The 22,852-nt window shown below is 48.5% G+C and overlaps 1 protein-coding gene across 1 annotated transcript in view; it reads left to right on the top strand.

The window, feature by feature from the left end:
• LOC147689525 (glutamate carboxypeptidase 2-like) overlaps window positions 1-22,852 on the top strand; it is a 442,929-nt gene that overhangs the window by 136,554 nt on the left and 283,523 nt on the right. The window contains exon 10 of the mRNA XM_086936914.1: window positions 7,669-7,751. Within this exon, the coding sequence (XP_086793040.1) occupies window positions 7,669-7,751 (83 nt within the window). The remainder of the gene's footprint in view (window positions 1-7,668; window positions 7,752-22,852) is intronic.

The raw sequence follows: 22,852 nt of genomic DNA, 5'->3' as shown, positions 1-22,852 counted from the left end.
CTTGTTTTACCCGCATCTTTGTCTTTACAATGCCGAGGTGTCCTTCATGAAGTTGTTTCAACAGCAGAGGGATTAATGTTGCTGGAGGGACTACCTTATCTCCCTGGTACATGAAGAGTCCTGAATCACTTATCGATAGCTCCTCCCGCACTTCGTAGAATTTCCTCAGGCTTTCTTTAAGATGTCTTTTTTCTGGCCACCCAGAGATCAGGTATTGTTTGACTTCTTTAGTGTCACAGTCTCTTTCATAGGCCTGGGTCCATTCTTGTCTGCTGATTGTCCTCTCAGAGTCAGCCATTTCAGCCACCATTTCATCTATGCCAGGTGGGACTGCTGGTGCATCTTCCATGGCTGAGGCCCTGCTCAGATAGTCTGCTACTTTATTCCGTGTCCCTGGAGAGTACTTCACATCGTAGCTGTAGTCTAGCAACTTGAGTGTCATTTTTGCAATGCGCTGCGTTGCTGTGTCATGCCCGCTGGAGGTTAGCACCTTGACCAGTGGCTTGTGGTCCGTCTGCAGTTTGAAACGGGTGCCCCATAGGAACTGTCTGAATTTACCCATGGCCCATGTGACCGCCAGCATCTCCTTCTCGATGACACTAAATTTCTGTTCGGTGGGAGACAATGCCCGGGATGCGAAACTCAGTGTTTCCACTGTGCCTACATTTCTTTCCTGTGCCAGCACTGCTCCTAGGCCCTTTTTACTGGCGTCAGTAGTTAAGACAGTGCGGCCCGCCGGATCATATCCATGCAGGGGTATTGCCCAGCTTATGTTGTTTTTCAGATCCTCGAATTCACTCTGTGCTTCCTTGTCCCACTGGAACATTGACTTGTCTCTGATCAGTTGTCTGAGTCTATGAGTCTTGGTGGCGAAATGTCTAACAAATTTGCTATAATACTCCGCCATTCCCAGGAATTACCTCACTTCTTCCTTGTTGACTGGGGCTCTGGCGTCACAAATGGCTTTTACGTTTGTCTTTTGGGAGTGATTCCTTGACTCCCTATCTCGTGTCCGAGATAGGTGACTGCCGACATGCCCAGCTTACAATTACTCCACTCGGCGGTGAGGCCCTTCTCCTGTAGCACTGTCAATACCTTGGTCAGTTTCTTATCATGGTCTTCTTGGTTTGTCCCCATTATCAGGATGTCGTCCTGAAAGTACTGAACGCCTTGTAGGTCCTTGAACAGGTGGTGCATTAGCTTCTGGAACACTGCGGCTGCAGATGCCAATCTGAACGGCATACGGCGGAACTGATAACACCCAAAGGGTGTGATGAAAGAGGTTAGCTTTCTGCTCGCCGGGTACAAGTCAATTTGATAGTACGCAGAGGTGAGGACAATGGTGGAAAACCAGGTCACCCCCCTCGTTTTTGCCAACATTTCCTCAATCCTTGGTAAGGGAAACTTTTCCACTATCAGGCATTTGTTGAGTTCACGCAGGTCCACACATAAGCGCACCTTGCCATTGGGTTTCCTGGCCACGACCAAGGGGGCCAACCATTCCGAACTGTCAATTGGTTCCATTATACCCTGCTCCTCCAATCTTTGGAGTTCTTGCTGGACCTCATCCTTAATAGCAATGGGAATGTTCCTGACTTTGTGGGACACCGGGCGAGCATCCTCTCTGAGCAGTATTTTGTGCACAAATTTGTCCAATTTTCCGACCGTGCCTCCGAACACCTTGGGGAAGGCTTGCTTCAGCTTCTCTAGCTCTGGCCAACGGCTATCTTCCGTCAGCAGAATTCTTTCCTTGCCTCCTGGGTCTAATTTTATCCTTAGGTCACCCTGGTCTCTCCAGCCTAGCACCGAGGGCCCTCGCTCCGCCACATATAGCTTGCATATTGCTGATCTTCCTCTGAATTCGAATTTCAGGGCGCAGAACCCTACCTTCGGGATTGTGTTGCTGGTGTACGAAATCGGTCTTATGTCTGGTGGGTTTAACTGCGGACCCAGGGTGGGCACAAAGTCTTCCTCCCATACAGATCTTTGTACAATGGAGTATGGTGACCCAGAGTCAATTGATATGTGAATTTTCACTCCTCCTATCAGCATGTCTGTTCGCGGTTTGTCCGAGCGTTTGCCCGTTACCTCCAGCACCTGTTCCTCGACACATAAGACCATGTTGTCTTCTTCCTGGTCATCCTCGATCTGGTCCTCTGACTAGGGCTGCTCAATGCATTTCACCATGGACTTCTTCCCTTTCTTGCGGCACACTTTCTCATAATGGCCAACCAGCCCGCAGAACGAGCATCTGGCGCGAAAAGCTGGGCAACGTTTGTCCTGTGCCGAGCGTGCTGTACTCCCGCACCTGTAGCATGAGAACCTGCTGTCCGCGGACTGCTTCCCTGGTGTGGCCTGTTTCCCTGTCCACCTGGGCTCGTGTCTCCCCTCTCCCGTGGTTCTCCTTTGCCTGTTGGAAGATTTGGCCTCGTCTATTTTGTTGACCATTTGTCTTTGAGGATTCTCCTTTTTCGCCGCTTCTGCGCAGCGTTTTGAAAGTTCAGCCTTCTTTACCATTGCGATCACGTCCTTTAGCGTTGCTTCGCCCTGCGCCCACAGCTTGTCCTGGACTGACTTGTTCGTGGTGTGCATGACTATTTGGTCCTTGATGTACTCGTCCTGCAGTTGACCGTACTTACATTGATCGCTAGTCGTCTCAATGCTGCCACATAATCGTCTATGGATTCTCCTTCTTCTTGCTTCCTTTGTTGGAAGTTGTACCGGTCAATAGAGACACATACCGCCGGGCGATAGTGATTATCTAGATCTTCTAGGGCGTGTTTGAAGATGTCGTCGTCTGCAGCTTGTCTCGTTTCTGGCACGATGTTTGCAAATACTCGTACTCCTTCCGGGCCCAGGTTATGGAGCAATAACCGTTTCTTCCGAGCACTGGGAAATGGTTCACCATTTTCATCCTCCAAGGCCTCCACATAGTTCTTGAAATATTCCCTCCAGTCCTCCCACTTCATCAGGGGCTCTCCAGGTCTGGGTAGGAAGGGGATGGGTGCTGTGAGAGATGTCATTTGGTTACTCATTCTGGGTACTGTTTCAGGTTCTCCGCCTCGGCTCCCTGGGCTGCCTGGTGTACTGAGGTTCCCTTCTCGGTCTGTGTCGTCTCCCTGACTTTTAGGGCTGCCGGGTGCACCGGTGTTTCCACCTCGTGACTTGCTGGGGAGGCGTTCCTTTTCGTCCCCCGTATCACTATCCTTTTTCTCTGCCAGGGTCTCAGCTGCCTGCTCCCCTTCGCGTTTATGCTAGCCTTGAGCTGTGCTAATTGGGTTTGGGGCCACGTGTCCGTAGACTGCTGAGGTCGTGCACTGCTGCCACGCTCTCTCGTGAATAGCACTGTTGCACTAGGCGTGCTCTCTGTATGGTGCCCCCTTCTACGATTTCTGACCTGCTTGTCTCCTGGTGTCGCTTTGCTGCAGGTCCGATCGTTGTGTTGCTGGGGTGGAGTTCGTGGGGTGATCCCAGTCCTCGTCGCCACTGTAATGTTGTATCTTCACTCCCCCACAGAGGACATAGAGCTGGTGTAGGTTTAACAGTACCTTTAATTGTTCAGATGAATCGCTATACTAAGAGAGCGCCGAGCGTCTAACAATTACCTGCTCCGGTCGCTTCTGCCCGCTCTGTTCCTTCGCGCACTTTCTCTCGGGTCGCTCGTGCATGCGTCAGTCTTCCGCTCTTGCTCCGGCGCACCACGTCATCACGTTGGTGCGTCGGAGGCTAGAGCGCGACACTACAATCCATAGTGGTAAATCACACCAATCGCATATTTAACACTTTTAAGCAAATTTTTTAATAAAATACGCCTTCACCACACCGCGCTAGCTAGTTGCATGTAACGCGCCGTTTTTTTCAAACTGTAAAACCAGTCTGTTTCAATGTTTAGTATTGCATGCCGACGCGCGGTCCGTCACCTATCACTTAAGAACAACACAAACTCACAGCAGTTCATATGAATTCGCCGAACCGCTTTAGGATGAGGAGCACGCCATTCTGACATGATCGGTAAGCGGAACACTCAATACTAAGCTTGAATTTCATTTGATTTTTTACGCACTTGAGATTAGGCACATAGCGGTCTTGCTAATTCACTTATACAGTTAAAACTTTTCACTTTATTTGTGAAACACAACCAGCACATGCGCCCAACAACGGTCTTCGATTAGAAAAGGCTTGAATGAAGAGTGAAATCATGTGCACTAAGGAGAGGTTAAAACACTTAAACTAGGGGGAATGGACACTTTTTTATGATTATTACACAGCCAGTGCGCCTATATTTTAGGTTGAACACCTCGTCACCACTAACTTTATACTCAGTGGCTATCCCCAGGAACAATCTAACGAGGAATAACGTTTAATTTTATTGATATTCCCTAGATGAAGGCCAGTGGGCCGAAATGCATTGGGACAACGATTAATATGTCAACCCGGCAATGCTGACGATACACAGCTGGTGGTAACTCTTTCTCTTTCTCACCCCAAGCAAGAGCCGTCCAATGTTCATGACTGCCTCTCCAATATACATCAATGGATGAGCGACTCAGCCCTGAAATTAAATGGGTCAAAAACGGAGATTCTTCTCCTAGGTCAAAAAACACTGAATCTACCCTCAAACATCTGGCCCGTCTATATGGGTGAACCTCCTTCCCCTAAGACGGAAGTTAAGAGTTTGGGAGTATGGTTAGCGAAAGATCTCACCTTCAGAACGCAGGCAAGGAAAACGGCCGGCATCTGTTACGGCCTATTAAGATCATGTAGAAAGGTGCTCTCGCTACTCCCTTTCCAGTCCCGACTACTGCTGATCCAAGGCCTAATTGTGTCCAGGTTGGACTACAGCAACGCCATTTACTTAGGAGCCCCGGAAACCACTCTCCAAATACTACAGAAAACCCAGAATGACGCTGCCCGGCTGCTCACGAATACCCCAGCCAGAACATCAGCCAAACCCGCACTGAAAAAACTACACTGGCTTCCGATCAGGGAAAGAGTGATATTCAAGGCCCTATGCCTGGCTCACAAAGTACTTCACAACGCAGGTCCACCAATCCTCAACAACTGTATCACACCCTACAGACCTACAAGAGCGCTTCGATCGGACCATGAAAACCTTATTGTGGTTCCCAGGGTGAAAAAGGCCCGCGCAGGAGGCCGCCGCTTCTCAGTCCACACAGCGAAACAATGGAACGCGCTCCCCCTGAAACTTAGATCAGAACCAAACCTCCTGCGCTTCAGGAAATCTCTCAAAACCTTTCTTTTCCCTTAAATCACTTTCACCCCCGCACTTTCATCCATCAGGACCACGAGGTTTAGCGCTGGGATACTCTTGGGTGACTACGCGCTCTATAAAAACCTAAATAATAATAATAATAAATAATGATGCATTCTAGGAACTGAAGTTTACCTTTGAAAGAAAAGTATTGTGAATAAAACAATATATATTGAAATGAACTTTTCAAAGGGATTTTTTGGAATACCGTGTCCATTTGAAAGTGGGAAAGCTTTGAATAGAGCACCTTTAACCTGTGCCCGGGAGACATACCCCACGTATATGGGGATACTACCACAGTGATATATGACAACGCTCCAGCTCAGGGGGCGACACACAGGAGCACGGTGCACACAAAAAACTTATATCCAAGATTAGCAGTGCACGTTCTATCATATGATGTGTTGTAAAACACACCATAGTTGCACGTTTATTTCCAACATTTCTTGGCGCAGAACCCCCTAAACCTAGCTCGTAGGGGTAAGGATCGCTCACTACACACTGTAAGGGGGGCCGGTCTGACAACACTTGGAAAGGCTGCTTTGGTTCCCAGTCTGGTCCTGTCTTTTCCTGTCTCCCTCTCTGTCTCTCTCTGTCTTTTATATTTCTATCCCTCTTCAGGTCTCTCTTCTCACTTGGTCTGTCATTCCGAGTCTCTCTCTTACATCCTGCCTGTCTCCCCTCTCATTTCACATCATCTCACTTCCTTCTTTCTCTTAGTGTGAGTCATATTGCCCGCACTCTAACTCCAAAATGCCTCTATCGCCCAGTTTACTTTGTCCCTCTCCCTGCCAGTCTCCTCCCTCACGCTCTCTCTCTCCCTCCCTCTCCCTGCCTGTCCCCTCCCTCACTCTCTCTCCCTCCCTCTCCCTGCCTGTCCCCTCCCTCACTGTCTCTCCCTCTATTGCATGGTCTGCCCCCTCCCTCACTCTGTATCCCTCTATCTCCCTGCCTGTCCCCTCCTTCACACTCACTCCCTCCCTCTCCCTGCCCGTCCCCTCCCTCACTCTCTCTCCCTCTATCTCCCTGCCTGTCCCTTTTCTCACTCTCTCCCCCTCTATCTCACTGCTTTACCCTTCCCTCACTCTCTCTCCATCTATTTCCCTGCCTGTCCGCTCCCTCACTCTCTCTCCCTCTATCTCCCTGCCTGTCACCTCCCTCATTCTCTCTATCTCCCTGCATTCCCCTCCCTCACTCTCTCTCCCTCCCTCTCCCTGCCCGTCCCCTCACTTACTCTCTCCCCCTCCCTCTCCTTGCCCGTCCCCTCCCTCACTCTCTCTCCTTCCATCTCCCTGCCTTTCCCTTCCCTCACTCTCTCCCTTTATCTCCCTGCTCGTCCCCTCCCTCACTCTCTCTCCCTCTATCTCCCTGCCTGTCTCCTCCCTCACTCTCTCCCCCTCTATCTCACTGCCTGTCCTTTCCCTCACTCCCTCTCCATCTATCTCCCTGCCTCACTCTCTCTCCCTCTATCTCACTGCCTGTCCTTTCCCTCACTCTCTCTCCATCTATCTCCCTGCTTATCCCCTCCCTCACTCTCTCTCCCTCCCTCTCCCTGCCTGTCCCCTCCCTCACTCTCTCTCCCTCCCTCTCCCTGCCTGTCCCCTCCCTCACTCTCTCCCCCTCTATTTCACTCTCTCACCCTCTCTCTCTATCTAACTGAGTCTCTCTCTCACTCTGTCTTTCTCTCTCCTCTCACTGCTCTCAATGCTCCCTCTCTCTCCCTCTCTCTCCTCTCTCTCTCTCCTCTCTCTCTCTCCCTCTTTCTCTCTCTCTCCCTCTCTCTCTCCCTCTCTCTCTCTCTCTCTCACTTCTCTCTCTCTCACTTCTCTCTCTCTCACTTCTCTCTCTCTTCTCCCTCTCTCTCTCTCTCTCTCTCTCACTCACTCTCTCTCTCTCTCTCTCTCTCTCTCTCTGTGTCTCTCTCTCTCTCTGTCTCTCTGTCTCTCTCTCTCTCTCTCTCTCTCTCTCTCATTGCTCTGAATCAGGGACTGACTGGGAACCAAAACCGGCCTTGGCAAAGTGCTCAGCCCGTCTCCCCCCCCCCCCCCCTGCGGGGTGGGGGGGGGGGGGGGGGGTGGGTTGGCAGGTTGGGGGTGCCGCCGAGCTCTTTGCCGGGGCCGGCTTTTGGCCGATTTTGTTATGGAGACGATTTTTGCAAAAACGGCCCTGTAACAAAAACGGCCCCCAGGGACAGAAAACCGGCCCCCACCCGTGCGCCGCATCGGGGGTTTGCCTGGTGCCCGCTACGGCCAATACGGGCCTGCTCTCAATGCTCCCTCTCTCTCCCTCTCTCTCCTCTCTCCTCTCTCCTCTCTCCTCTCTCCTCTCTCTCGCTCCCTCTATCCCTCTCTCCTTCAGTCTCTCTTCCTCATAGCTCCCTCTCTTTCTCTCCCCAGGTTGGAGGCCACGTCGATCCATCCTGTTCTGTAGCTGGGGCGCAGAAGAATATGGTCTCACTGGCTCGTCAGAGTGGGTTGAGGTAAGTGTGTTGTTTCTCTTTACCTCCTGCCTCTCACTGTCCACCCCAGGCTCAGAGGGACCTTCTTCTTTCCCCAGGGATTGGCCGCAACTGTTCGCGGGCGGGGGAGGCAGGTGCGAGTGTGGGGCTTGAGGGCTGCAAAAACAAAACAAAAATAAAACGTAGCTTGCTGCCGCCTGGTCCCGCGTCTTCTCTCCTGCTCACCTATGTCCAAGCCCAGGTCAGGAAGCAGGCAGCCAGGCTCCCACACCTAAGCCAATCACAGTGCTCCAGTAGAGTGTTGTGATTGGTCTGAGCACTGTGACACGGCCCTCAGCCAGGAGCTGTAGGGTGGGCATGTTCTCTATTCAGGCTGTAATGCAGCCTGCATAGAGAACAGGGGAGTGTGCATGACTGTTTTGGGCAGCCCAAGAGGTAGGATGGCCAACCGTGCGTAAATTTCACGCCCGTCTGTGATTTATACCACACGTCTGTTGTCCGTGTTGATCCCTTTTACGGACACCATTTGTCTGTAATTTTGGGCATTGGGGAACAGCGCTGTAACCCTGTGAGAACCCTCATCCCCCTGATGTGGTGCCTCACACTCATCCTCTGGGCACAAGAGCAGCCCCACCCGCCCACTGTCATTCAGTCAGCCGGCTGATTGTCACATTCAGAATGACAATGGGGCAGTCCGGGCTGTTAAAGCATGTGGAGGCCTCCTCCTGCCTCAGTCTAGGGCAGGGCATTCTGCTTTAACAGTACTAAACAAAAATGTTGCACCTCACCAGGGGGAAGAAATGTGCACAATCCAGTTCATAAAAAGAAGTCAGGGAAAGACTTTAAAAAGAAGGGGTTATAGTTCTTTCACAGTCTCATAATTTTAGAACTGAAACAGTTTCAAAGCCATAATTGCAGTTTTTTATTTGTTGCAACTAACCCTGGGCGTAGTATGCGTAGTGGGGCTACGCGAAGCTACGCAAAGTGGGCGAGAAACTATGCCCACCTACGTACTTCGCGTAGCCCCACTACGAGCCGCATGCCTCCCTCCCCTACATACCTCGTTCACGGCGCCGTATTAATAACCAATGCGCATGCACGGGCATTTCTCATCAAGACGGCGCTGTGAACGAGCAGAGGGAGCCCCGGGACGTAGCGGACAAGGTAAGTGCATTTTATTTACTTTTCTTTGCGCATTTACTAAAATTCGGTATGTAGGAGAGGGCGGGAGGGAGGCGGGTGGCGGGCAACTTCGCTATGCCCATGGAGTGGGCGTAGTGTTGCCTGCTACGCCTACTTTGCAAAGGGCGAAGTAGGAAACACTATGCCCACTCCGTGGGCGTAGCGAAGTCCTTCGTCCAGGGTTAGTTGCAACTAACAACCATTGACAAAGCCAATAGTCCTGGCTTGTTGTAGGTGTTATGTATTATATATATATTTATGTATGCAATAACAGAAGTAGCAGAAAACCAGTCGGGCAGCACACTATGCTAAGCACAGATTTTTAGCTACTGTGTGTTAATTCACGCCCTTGATTACATCGGGCATGCCGTTTGGAGAGCCCTCAAGTTTTTTAACCCACTTAAAGCCCTGGAAACAACCCCATTTCACAGTCACCTCAGGCCCGGCATCATGCATGACTCACGGCTTCCAAGTTTTCAGATTGCCGGTGTACAGAGGCATAGTGAACCCTCCCCCACCCCTTGCTTTAGGAACTACAGCGAGGGTGAAGTTCTTGATGGGCCTCTTCTGTCTGCAACTCAGTAGACAAAGGCTCAGCTCATAATGTGAAAAGGTGGGTGAGTAAGTAAGTGAAGGAATGGGTGAATGGCTGGATGGATTAGTGAAAGGATGAATGGATGAGTGAAAGGGTGAATGGATGGTTAATGAGAGAATGTATGAGTGGATGAGGGAGTGAGTGGAAGGATGAATGAGATAAAAGGTAAACAGATAGATGTATAGGTGGAATGGTGAATGTATGGGTGGAAAGGTGGATGTATGGGTAAAAGGGTGGATGGATGGGTAATAGGGTGGATGGATGACTAAAAGGGTGGATGGTTGGGTAAAGGGTGGATGGATGAGTAAAAGGAATGCATAGATGAGTGAAATGTTGGATGATGGGTGAGTGAATGGGTGGATGGATGAGTGAAATGATGGATGGATCTATGAATTGAAAAGTGAAAGGGTGAATGGATGGACGAATGAGTGAAAGGTAGAAGTAAGGAAGGATGAGTGAGTGAAAGGTTAGATGTATGAGACAAAGGATGGATGGATAAGTGAAAGGATGGAGGAGTGATAAAGTCAATGGAATGATTCATGAGTGGATGGGTGGGTGGGTGCATGGGGGAATTAGAGAGAAAGCGAGGATGGATGGATGAGGGAAATTGTGGATGAATGATTAATAGGATTGATGGCGAATGGGTGCATGGATGAGAGAAAAGAAGGATGTAAGGATGGATGACTGAAAGAATGCATAGATGAGGAAAAGGAGAATGAAGAGTTGGAAGAAAGGATGGATGAGCGAAATTGTGAATGGATGGACAAATGGGCAGATGAGTGACTGGATGAATGAATGGATAAGTATGCACATGGATGGCTGGATGGGTGAAAGAGTAAATGGTTGGATGGATGAGTGAATGCATGGATGGGTGGAAGTTTAGATGGATTAGTGAAAGGATGGATGGGTTGAAAAGATGGATGGATGGGTGAGTGAAAGGGTGGATGGAGGGATGGATGAGTAAAATGATGGATGGAAGGCTAGATGATGGATAGGTTTGGAAATGGTTGAATAGGTTTTGAAACGGATGGGTACATAGATGGAAGAACAGAATGAATGGTGAAATACTGAATGACGAATGAAAGAATAATTGTCTGCCACACCCTCGGTGACTCAACCCGTCATCACAAACCGACACATGACATCAGGCAGCAAGGAACTCTGCTTGAAATCCTCCTTCTGCCTGTCAAAAAGCAGAAACGAACTCTTTGTATGGTGCAGTGGTACCCCAAGAGATGTATCACTGTTGGGCCGCTGCTCACCGGGCCACCAGGCCACAGGAAACAGTGCCAGCAGCCCACCACCTGTCTCGAGGCCATGAGAGATGCATGAGGGCATGGCTCCTTGCAACCCTTCTGTGGGGAAAGGGGGGGCAAGACAACATAACCTGCGCCTGCAGGCAACAGCACCGACATGACGAGTCCCTTTAACCACAAATTGTTTTTCTTTTCAAATTTGGCAACTCTAAGAATATTGGGCCCGAGTTACGGAATTAACTTAAGAGAAAATCCTAAACTTACTAATAATTTTGGTATTCACAGAAGGCACTTACTCATTTTGATATTCACAGAAGGCACTTACTCATTGATGAATAAGTGCCTTCTGTGCATACTAAAATGAGCAAGTGCCTTCTGTGAATACCAAAACTGTAGTAAGTTTAGGATTTTGTCTTAAGTTAGTTCTGTGAATCGGGCCCTTCGTGCCGGCGCAACTGCCCCTTTGGCCCCGCAGGAGCAACGCCAGCCTACCAGTATGGATGAAATCTGACTCGTACATCTGTAACCTCAGTAACATTTCCTATACATTGACTTTCACATTTATGAGTCATTCTCTCTCTATAAAATGTCTGTGATGTAACACACTCTGACACCCTGCTGTACATACTTCGGATGAGTAGCACTATAAAAGTAATTAAAAAACACATGAGGGTCTAAGTGAAGATGAGGGGCACCATTGGAGGGTGGTAGCAAGGCCGGACTGGCCGTACCCACATCAGGCATTTCCCTGGTATGGTAAGGGGGGCAGGTTTGTTACTGGGGGCTGGCACTGCAGAGTACCTTCCATAACCAGCAATTTACAGGCAACAATAAAAGTGTCACTCTAACTCTGGTGACAAATGTACCTGCTGGAGAGAGATAGGAGTGCTGTTTAGTGGCAGTTTTGAATCATCTAAGGCCACACAGTGGGTTTATATGCCTGCTGCACAGAATGTGTACCATGCAACAGTATTTTATGCTCAGAGCTCAGTGGGTCACTGCTTTTGTCACTGAGATTCTTTTGTTACTGTGCAGTTCATAAGTTACAGATGTAATCTAGACAGTGAGCTGGGAACTGCCATCAAAAAGTGCATCCAGGCTGCATGGTGCAGGTCACAAAGTTAGGTTTTCTTCCTAGTTTTCTATTAACCTGATGTTGCTAAAAAGGTTTGTTTGGGTAGAAACACATTCCTATCATTAAAGTCAATGCTTACTACTGTGTTATGTTCTGAAACCTGAGTTTAAGCGTCTTCAGACCAAGCGCTTTTACAAAATGCCTGCCAGTGTGGGTGACGTGCCTCCTTCACCGTGGAGTCCCCGTTGCCTTATGTAACATTTTCTATACACGGATTTAGACATATATGATTCATTGTCCCTGTATGTTGAAGGACTGGGTTCTTTAAGACCCAGCGGTGCCAGGGCACAACACCTGAAACCTTCGTGGGTAACCTGCTCCGGCGTACGAATGACAGAGACACGGGACACTTCCTTCGGCGTCAAAGATTCAAGGTTTATTTGCTGCAGGGAACACAGATATCACGACAAGTACAACTCGTGCAACTTGGGGAGACTGCTTCAAATTGGTTCTGTGGATCGCTCCTTTTATACAGTTTTTACCCATAAGACAACATGGTACACAAAGGTTTACAACCCGGTTCCCACCATTATCCCCCAGAGGGGTCGCTTTGGTCACTTTGATACACATAAGGTCCGGAACATAAGTGCGGAAACATTTGGCGGTTCCCAACTGTAAAAACCCATCTTCCCAACATTAGTGCATTCCAATCGGCAGTAAAACAGATCGAAATAGGAACAAGGACAGGTGCAGAGGAAGACGGAGACAGTGGGGAGATCGAAAAGGGTGTAAAAGGGGAGGTATCGGGAAACACGAGATACAGGCATCAAAGGGACGTGCCTAATGAGATGCACGGCTGAGACAATAAACCGGTACGGCAAGATGAGCCTCGAGCGGGGCCATCTGCCTTACAGTATCATCCCCCTCGTCATAAAGACACTTACAAAGAACATGTGTCTTCCGCAAATATCTTGGGAGTTCCCAGGGTCGCGAAGCGGACAGCGTCCGTTCGCTGGCTACTTGAGGGCAAGAGACAAAATGGATGCCGTATCTAAGATGGAACCCGTGGGTACAGATGAAAAACCCACATAACAAACGAACGGTTTAAGTTAGCACAGCGAAACTGCGCATACTTACTAAACTCGTCATTTGCGGTTCATAGATACCAGACTCGACCATATTCGTGCGAGTCGAAAACACCACTTACAATTATCACGGCACGGAACCTCAGACGCTCCTTTTGCCCTCATGTAGGCAAGCACTAGTCGGAATCATATTCGATATTCATCAGACCATCGAGATGTTGCTGTAGCATAGCTCTGTCCAACCGAGTCCCCTTGGTAACAGGTGGCTGTCTCATACACGTTGTAGCACAGAGGCCACATAAGGCAGGACCGCACTGCACACAAAGGCAACACGTGAACAGGAACACCACAACGACTCCGATGATCATCAGAAACTTCCAACCCCAAGTCGACATCAGGTCCCAAAACCACCCAAGTAGCGTCCAATCCCCTACATCCACGTGTATGGATTCGGAGATCTTATGCAACCTCGAGATGGCTTGATAAACAGTTGGAGCGTTATCTGGAATGAAAATGCAGCAGCTCGAATGGATCACCTTACATACCCCACCTCGATCTGCTAAGATGACATCTAAAACCATACGGTTTTGTAATGTCATAAGTCTCTCCGCCTGAAGTTCTGTGGTGATATTACCAAGGGCACTGGCTGTAATATTAGCTGTCGATTCTACCACTCGAGTCAACTGTCTCAGGTTCCTACTATTAACCATAGGTCCCCAAAACGGGAGGAAACCCTTGAAAAAGTCTCCTGCCTCTTGACCGGCAGTATCCTCTTCGCTAATTACACCTCGCACAACTCTAGTCTTTTGATAATCGGCATCTACAGTGAACGTCGGAGGCAACAGATTTGCAATGAAGCATGAGCCCATGAAGTCAGCGGGCAGCCATGCGTATGCACGATCATAACAGATAAAGTATGTACCCTTGGCAGCCAGAAACACAGGGGACGAGAACATCGGCAGAATGTAATTTTCAGTGCAAGCACTCGCTCCAAGTCGGGCTTGCGATCTTCGGCCACGACCCATAAGACAAAGATTACCAGTGTGGGGTACGACCCATATTGGAGGCGAGCTTTTAAGCTGCTTTTCACTGGTAAACACACTATATTCACCTCTACTTAGGACCCTATAGGCTTGTACCTCTTCTTCGGGAATAAGCGAGGGATCGTAGATATCACTATCTAAATCCTCTATTGCTATCGACAAAGGTTTTTGATACGAGGTAGGACCAGAGTAGGGAGAACGTGGTTCTCGAATGGGGTGGAAACCCAGTGCGCTTCGAAACATTGTCTGAAATGCTCGAGCAGACCCTTGGGAACTATACGGTAACACCAGATATGGAATTCCCTTATCCGTAGTATGTGGCATCAACCCACACACCCAACAATTAGTAGTGTTAACCACTAACTGATGCTGATGAAGGAGCTGAATAAAGGAATTGTTGCGGAATTCTACACGTCTAGCCTGTTCGTGTTCGGGTAACATATGAAAGGAATGAGGAGAAACAGTGGAGGTAAGTTTAGGATCAGGAGTAGGAGTGGGTGTAGCAGAAGGTAAGAAGTAAGACATCGTGTAATACACCCCACCCGCCAATAATGCAGAAGCAGTCAAAAACAATACAAATAGTTGGAATATGAAACATTTGGTGCGACTGAATTGCTGCAGCTTGAATCTATGAGCCTGAGCTCCTTCCAAATCATTCAGCTTCGAGAATGCCATTCCCTACAACCGTCCGCAACGTTTCTTGACGCACTTCGTTCTGTGTAGCAATAGTCAATCCCTAGGAGTTCCCAGGAACCGACGGCCTTTAACCTAGCGTCAAAACCTACTATCCAGAAGGAAGTACGCGCGCGGCCCTACGGCCTTCAATGCACAATATATATATATGTATGCAAAACAATATCTCTCAGCTGTGAAAGCAAAAAGTGTAAGAAATAGAGCTCAATGAATATATACAAAACAATTACAGTGGTACGAATGTTCAAACTGATCGTGGAAAACGGGATAATGCAATTATCAATACAGCAAAGCAGGATCTTTTATTAGCCTTTAGTGCTAGATCGCAAAAAGTATTGAGTCTTCCCAGGACGTGTCTGTTCGTCGAACAAAGGATCCGTTGAAGGGGCAGCGTCCTGTTGATCAGCTGAGTGTTTTGGTCTTGAGTCTTTTGCTGACAATTGTTCAACAGTGTCTCTCTGCTGCACTGAGGATTCTCCGACAGGTGGTGCGTCGCTAAAAGGTACAAACGCCGGCAATCCTTCGGTTTCAGTTGATGCAATGCCTTTCCTCACCCACGAGTCTGCTGGCAACGGGATGGGGACTTTCTTGGTGTGGGTGGTGTGCACCCAATTCTTCCGCCCCTCAAGACGAACTGCAGTTCTCGTGGCAAGGAGGACCTGATAGGGTCCAGTAAACCTCGGGTCCAAATTGTTCTTGCGCGAAAAGTTCCGCGTCACCACCCAATCTCCGGGCTGGAGCTGGTGGCCTGGACCCTCCGTCTGCGTCGGCAATGCTTCGTGAACCTGTTGGTGAATTAACCTCAGTTTAGCAGTCAAGTCATGAAAATAATCGATCAACATTGGGTACTCAAGATCACAGAAAATACCTGGCCTAGGAACCCCCCACACATTCGCAGGACGACCGAACACTATCTCATAGGGGCTAAGCCCTACTCGGGAGTGTACAGTCGCCCTAGTTGACAGTAATGCTAAAGGTAAAGCGTCAGGCCACGAAAGACCAGTCGTAGCCTGAATCTTCGCTAGCTTTAGTTTAAGGGTGCCATTATACCCCTCAACCAAACCAGCTGACTGGGGATGATTGGCGCTGTGGAATTTCTGATTAATTCCAAGGCCCTTACACACACTCTTCATCACACTACCCACAAACTCACTTCCGTTATCTGACCACACGACTCTAGGCATTCCATACCGAGGAAAGTATTCCTTCAGTAGGATTTTCGCAGTAGACAAAGCAGTATTGTCTTTGAGAGGATAAGCCTCGATCCATCGGGAGAATGCGCAAACCACGACTAAAACGTATTTCAGGTTATTGCATCGCTCCATATGGATGAAGTCCAATTGAATCACCTCAAAGGGGCATGAAGGGGGAGCAAAACTGCCAGGAGGAGTTGGGGTTCCTTTGCCAGGATTGTACATCATACACACCATACAATTCTTCACCAGACGTTCAGCACATTTCGTGATACCATCATTCTTCCACACAGGGGACAACAATTTGCAAATACCTTTCGCGCTAATATGTGCTAACCCATGCGCCATAGTCACAACGGCCAGCACATACGCATCCGGTAACATCCATCTTTTCTGATCAGACAAATCAATCCAACAACCATTCGCATCCAACTTTCCCGTACTTTCTTTCCACTTCGTCTTTTCAGTGTCGGTGGCTTCACTCTGAATTGCTTTCACACTCTCGATAGTATCCTCACACATACTCGATTCTGTAGGCCACCTAACCGAACTCGTCACATACATTCGAGTGCTAAGGTTCCGGGCAGTCTCCTTAGCAGTCTCGACCGCAAACGCATTACCACGACCAACATCATCCGTCACCTTACGATGCGCACTACATTTAACAATCGCAACTTGCTTAGGCAACGTCAGGGCATCCAAGAGATCATTCACAAGCTGGCCATGCTGAATCTTCGTACCATGCGACGTCAAGAAACCTCTCTCTCTCCACAATCGTCCAAAACTATGTGCGACGCCAAACGCATATTGGCTGTCGGTAAACACATTCACACATTTCCCTTTCGCTAACACACACACTCTAGTAAGAGTAATCAGCTCTGCAGCTTGGGCAGAATTCTGATTTAATCTTGCAGTCTCAACAACAGTATTCAACGTTACCACAGCATAAGCAGTAGTCACATCGCCATTCGGCAGCTTAAAGCATGACCCATCCACATACAATGTACCATCCGGATCGTCCAATGGGGTATTTTTAAGGTCCACTCGACCTTTTGTTTCTTCTTCGGTCCTCAAGTAACAATCATGTTCTGCTACTTCATTTGACTCTGTGCTAATTGGTAACAAAGTTGCCGGGTTCAGAACATTACAACGTTTTATTTGAATGTGGCTTGCCAACAGCGTCAACTCGTACCCAGACAACCTCGCACTCGTCAAGTGCTGAGTTTTCATCCGATTCAAAAGGGTATCGACTGCATGTGGAACCATCACCGTAAGCATATTATCCATGACCAGTCCTGCTGATTGTCGGATGGAGACCGCGGCTGCCGCTGTTGCTCGTAAACAACTCGGCAATGCTCTAGCTACCGGGTCCAAGGTCGAGGAAAAATATGCACATGGACGTTGCTTACCACCAAAAGGTTGCGTTAAGACACTCAAAGCACAACCTTCTCTCTCGTGAACATATAATGTAAACGGCTTGCTATAGTCGGGAGTACCTAACACAGGAGCCGAACATAATGAGTCACGCAGTTCAGAAAAACTTTTCTGACATTCGTCCGTCCATGGTAAAGGAGTCGAAACATCCTTGCACGTAAGAGCCACTAATGGTTTCGCTAGCAATGAAAAATTTGGAATCCATTGCCTGCAGTACGACGTGATACCTAGAAAGGCACGCACATCTCTTTGGGTTGTTGGCACAGCCATGCGCGCAATTGCTGCAATTCTCTCTGGGGTCAACCTCCTTCCCTCCTTTGACAATAAGTGACCTAGATAGGTTACTTCTTGACAACAATATTGGAGTTTAGTAGGTGACACCTTGTGATTTAACTCACAGAGATGTTGCAGCAGCGACACCGTAGCAATTTTGCAAATGTCCTGAGTATCAGCAGCTACCAATAGGTCGTCGACGTATTGGATTAAAGCCGCACCAGCCGGCAACCTAAACGCATCCAGTTGACCCTTCAAGGCTTGACTGTAAATCAATGGACTTTCACAGTAGCCCTGAGGAGCGCGTTTGAACCGGAAGCTGCGTCCACCAAGAGAGAAACCGAAAAGGTCTCTGCTCTCCTCGGCAATCGGGATGCTGAAAAACGCATTTTTCAAGTCAATCACCGAAAACCACGATGCAGAAGCTGGAATCAGAGTCAGTAGCGCCGTGATGTCAGGCACAACGGGGAATACAGGAACCACAATTTTATTCACCTCCCGTAAATCGATAACAAAGCGATAAACAGGGGGTTTTGAAGGATCAGTCCGTTTGAGAATGGGTAGTACAGGACTGTTACACACGTTTCCCCTAGTCTCTTCAATGACATCCTTCTCGATCAGATCATAAATGATCGCTAACAGTGCTCGTTCACCATCAAGGGAGATACGATATTGGGGAATACGTGGCAATCGCACATTAGATTTCAACTGAACAACATATGGTGAGATATCAAGTAGGCCCACATCGTTTGGACCCGTTGCCCACAAAGACGCAGGAAGAGAACTCAATTCCGGTGGGAGCTTATCGAGGGACAAGTACATGGGAGAGACAACCCTCTCTCCTAACGTAAGCTTCACACCCGCAGGAGAACAATACAAAGTCGCATACAAACGTTTAAGCAAATCCAGGCCCAAAAGATTTTCGCCACAACCCGTGGTTAGAATCAACGGAGCTTCTAGCTCGCGTGGCCCAATTTGAAGGGGCAAAGGGCGCGAAACTGGATTGCTAACGGGGGCGCCAGAGAATCCAACGGAAACATTTGTTAAGCCAGACAAAGGTGCGCCAGGGAGTTTCGAATGCTTAATGGAACTTTTCGCTGCACCAGTGTCCAACAGAAAAGGCTCAACGACGCCCGATGTAGCAACTGCGACGTAAGGCCCTCTCTGATCAACCGGAACTGATACCACTCCCTCTCCTTGTCTTTGGCTGTCCTAGTAATTACTGTCGTCAGTTCCCTGATCGACGTAATAATCGTCTACATTGTACTGCGCAGATCGTCCTTGCGACGATCCACGTTGATCGAAACAATTATCGGAATTTGATGAGTTATCTGAGCGATCGTTCTGAGTACCGCGACCTCTACCACGTGGTGCCTGCTGCGAACCACCCCGACCTCCTCTAGACGAGTTACCACTATTACATTCATTTAGAACAGGACAATTGAATTTTATGTGACCCTCTTGTCTACAATAAGCACATTGATTGTACCCTAACGAAGATCTTTGGGAAGAGGAGTCATTACGAGTTTGAGATCGGTTTGATTGCGGTTGCGATCTATTCTGTTGTGAATTATTCTGATTTGAACGTGGGGGATACGCTTGCTGAAGCAGCACTTTAGTTTTTAGCTCTTTAGTCTTTTTATCAGCACGGTCGCTCTCTTCTTTCTCTCTGTTCTCATAATATTGTGCCGTAGCCAATATCTGAGCTGAAGTAGAAACGGCCCATGCACTTTCTGAATTCCTCAATTTATTGCTCAAATCGGGCAGTAAGTTTGAAACAAATTTATCCACGAACAACCTCTGACCACCCTCAGTGCTCATATCCTGACCACTATGATCAATGAATGCCTCCTCAAACCTCGTAAAGAAGTCGGAGACACTCTCGTCCTTTTTCTGTTTACAAGCTGACAATTTGTCCCAGTTCACCTTCAAAGCTGGCATAAGAGTTTTCATTAGCGTTATAATTCTTTGAGGAAGGTCAATAATCAACTGGTCGGGTTTAGTAGCAGCCGCTTGTCCAGCATCTGCCGCTACAATGGCAGCCCAAGCACCACCTAATTCATTTGGATGGTTTTCATGGCGAATTTTAGCCCATACCGGTTGCGGTACGACATTGCCGAACAACATATCGATATCGGCAAGATTCATTACCGTAGCATCTATGAGCTCCGATAATTCCTTATAATACCCTGTAGGATTTTTGCGTGGATCAGGCAAAGATTGCTTCACCTGTAACACTTCCGAGCGTTTCCATGGGAGATGTATCCATACTTTCTGGAAATGCGCCAATACCGGGGGTTGAGCATTAGGATCAGCTGGTATCCAAACCGGTGGAACTTCTCGCATAGGAAATTGACCAGACTCATCTGTCTGTCTTTCGACATCCTCGACAAACAAGGCTTGAGGTATAGGAGTGGGACGAAAAGATAATAACCGTTCAACAGCACGTCGAACATTGGTGTCCACTATCAGTCCAGTCGAGAACTGAAGCTGTAGATCAGACAAAGCGGTCAGCACCTCGTCAGGCGCGTCGGCCAATATCTGATCACGAAGAACCTTACACATTTCCTCGAACACAAATCTCTGGGTTGGTATATTGAACTGACAAAATGTGTCGAGTACAACACGTGGTGGATTTCTAAGGGGGTGCGTCATCCAACCCATCGCCATATTGTATAGCGAAGCACGTTCCCTATTACCAGGAAGCTGACTACGCCTCTGAGGACCATCTGAACCAGCGGACCCAAGAACAGGTCCGAGTGAATGAAAGAAGCTAGCCGCAAGAGGAGAATTACGACTACGAGTAGAGGGAGAAGTATAGGACACAGGACTAACAAGTGAAGGAGTAGAAACAGAAACAACAGCAGGGGTTAACAGAGCAGGAGCAGTAGCGTGAGCAGGAGTATGCGGAAGCGGAGGAGCAGTAGGAATAGCAACAGACGGAGGAGCAGGAACAGTCGGAAGAACGGGTGCAGGTTGAGGAACAGGCAAAGGAAGAATAGGTGCAGGAACAGGTACAGGGGGAATCACAGGAGCTGTGGTACCCTGTACGTACGGAGGTGGTGATTTCATAAGATAGGACATTAAAGGATCCTCAACTGACTCATCCTTCTTTTCCAGCTCCGTAGGCAAAGTAGGATAGCATTTATCTATAGTCATACGCTGTAATCTGTCAAACACTTCCTTTTCCCTAACCTCCTTATCATGCTGGAACTGCTCTGCTTTCTTTACAATGGTACCAGCACTATCTCTCTGATTTCGCTTAGTCTGTCTGATTTCTTTCTGTCGGGCTTCTTTACGCCACAACCGAAAGGCATCAAACATGGCCGGCCTTGACTTTTTCGCGAACAATTTAACCTCTAGATTATCCAAAATCGGGGCCTCGAAGCTACCATGCGGTGGCCAGCGAAGGTCACCATCTTTCTTCGTATATTTGATCCAGTATTCATTAAAAGTAATCGGGCCTAGCCCATGTTTGCTATACAGTTCATAAGTGGGAGTTCCAACCGGAGGTATCGGACACGAGTCCTCCAGTCGGGAATCCATACCACAAGGCCTGAAACAACTAAACAAAGTACTGCGACCAGGCATCTTGCACACTAGCCGAGTTTCACTAACTTCAAGGGTTACGGGATTTACCAAGTCCCAGCAAAGAACAAAACCCTCGGTTTTTGGCGGCTGCAGTCGTCAAACAACACAACAAAGTACGCTAGCAAAGTGTCACCGACAAAAACACTCACACAGCGTTAACAACAAGGACACTCGCTAAAGTGTCAACAACCAAGAACTCTGGGAGCGACCCACAAATACTTAACTCAAAGATCGATGGCGTCACCAGGAAGGCCCGTCAATCGTCTCGCTATACCAAGGTCTACGCCAGGCGCCAAAACAGGTCTGCAGTCAGGGCAGCAGTCCGTCGCAGCCGTCAGGAGGCGGGAATCTTCGCGGGAAAAGTCTTCGGGCCACTTATTTCGACAACAGGATCGATGAAGCGGAGTGCACCTTCCCTCGGAGATTTCACACGAAGTTCCTCACGATCGTCGGGCTTGGACCGGTACCACTGATGCAGCCCCACGTTGGGCGCCAACTGAAGGACTGGGTTCTTTAAGACCCAGCGGTGCCAGGGCACAACACCTGAAACCTTCGTGGGTAACCTGCTCCGGCGTACGAATGACAGAGACACGGGACACTTCCTTCGGCGTCAAAGATTCAAGGTTTATTTGCTGCAGGGAACACAGATATCACGACAAGTACAACTCGTGCAACTTGGGGAGACTGCTTCAAATTGGTTCTGTGGATCGCTCCTTTTATACAGTTTTTACCCATAAGACAACATGGTACACAAAGGTTTACAACCCGGTTCCCACCATTATCCCCCAGAGGGGTCGCTTTGGTCACTTTGATACCCATAAGGTCCGGAACATAAGTGCGGAAACATTTGGCGGTTCCCAACTGTAAAAACCCATCTTCCCAACATTAGTGCATTCCAATCGGCAGTAAAACAGATCGAAATAGGAACAAGGACAGGTGCAGAGGAAGACGGAGACAGTGGGGAGATCGAAAAGGGTGTAAAAGGGGTGGTATCGGGAAACACGAGATACAGGCATCAAAGGGACGTGCCTAATGAGATGCACGGCTGAGACAATAAACCGGTACGGCAAGATGAGCCTCGAGCGGGGCCATCTGCCTTACAGTATCATCCCCCTCGTCATAAAGACACTTACAAAGAACATGTGTCTTCCGCAAATATCTTGGGAGTTCCCAGGGTCGCGAAGCGGACAGCGTCCGTTCGCTGGCTACTTGAGGGCAAGAGACAAAATGGATGCCGTATCTAAGATGGAACCCGTGGGTACAGATGAAAAACCCACATAACAAACGAACGGTTTAAGTTAGCACAGCGAAACTGCGCATACTTACTAAACTCGTCATTTGCGGTTCATAGATACCAGACTCGACCATATTCGTGCGAGTCGAAAACACCACTTACAATTATCACGGCACGGAACCTCAATGTGTGTGAGATTTAAAGTGCTCTGGAACCCTACACTGGCATGAGAGGTGCTTTAAAACAAATGAGATACATGAGAGAGAGAGGCAAGGAATTATTGAAGACCCCATCAAAGACTGTCGTATCCTGGTGCACAGTAAAGTCATCATTTACTGTGCTTTAGAAGCGAATGCATTCAATATATATAAAAAAGAAAGTATGTCTGTCTGTCTGTCTGTTTGTCCTTTATGCATTACTACACCATTCATCCGATCGCCATGAAACTTTGGGAAGTTGTTGAGTTCA

The sequence above is a fragment of the Lissotriton vulgaris genome, chromosome 9 (assembly GCF_964263255.1).
Source record: "Lissotriton vulgaris chromosome 9, aLisVul1.2, whole genome shotgun sequence".
Classification (NCBI taxonomy): domain Eukaryota; kingdom Metazoa; phylum Chordata; class Amphibia; order Caudata; family Salamandridae; genus Lissotriton; species Lissotriton vulgaris.
Note: the sequence above shows the minus strand (reverse complement) of the source record. Positions and strands in the feature narration are given on the sequence as shown.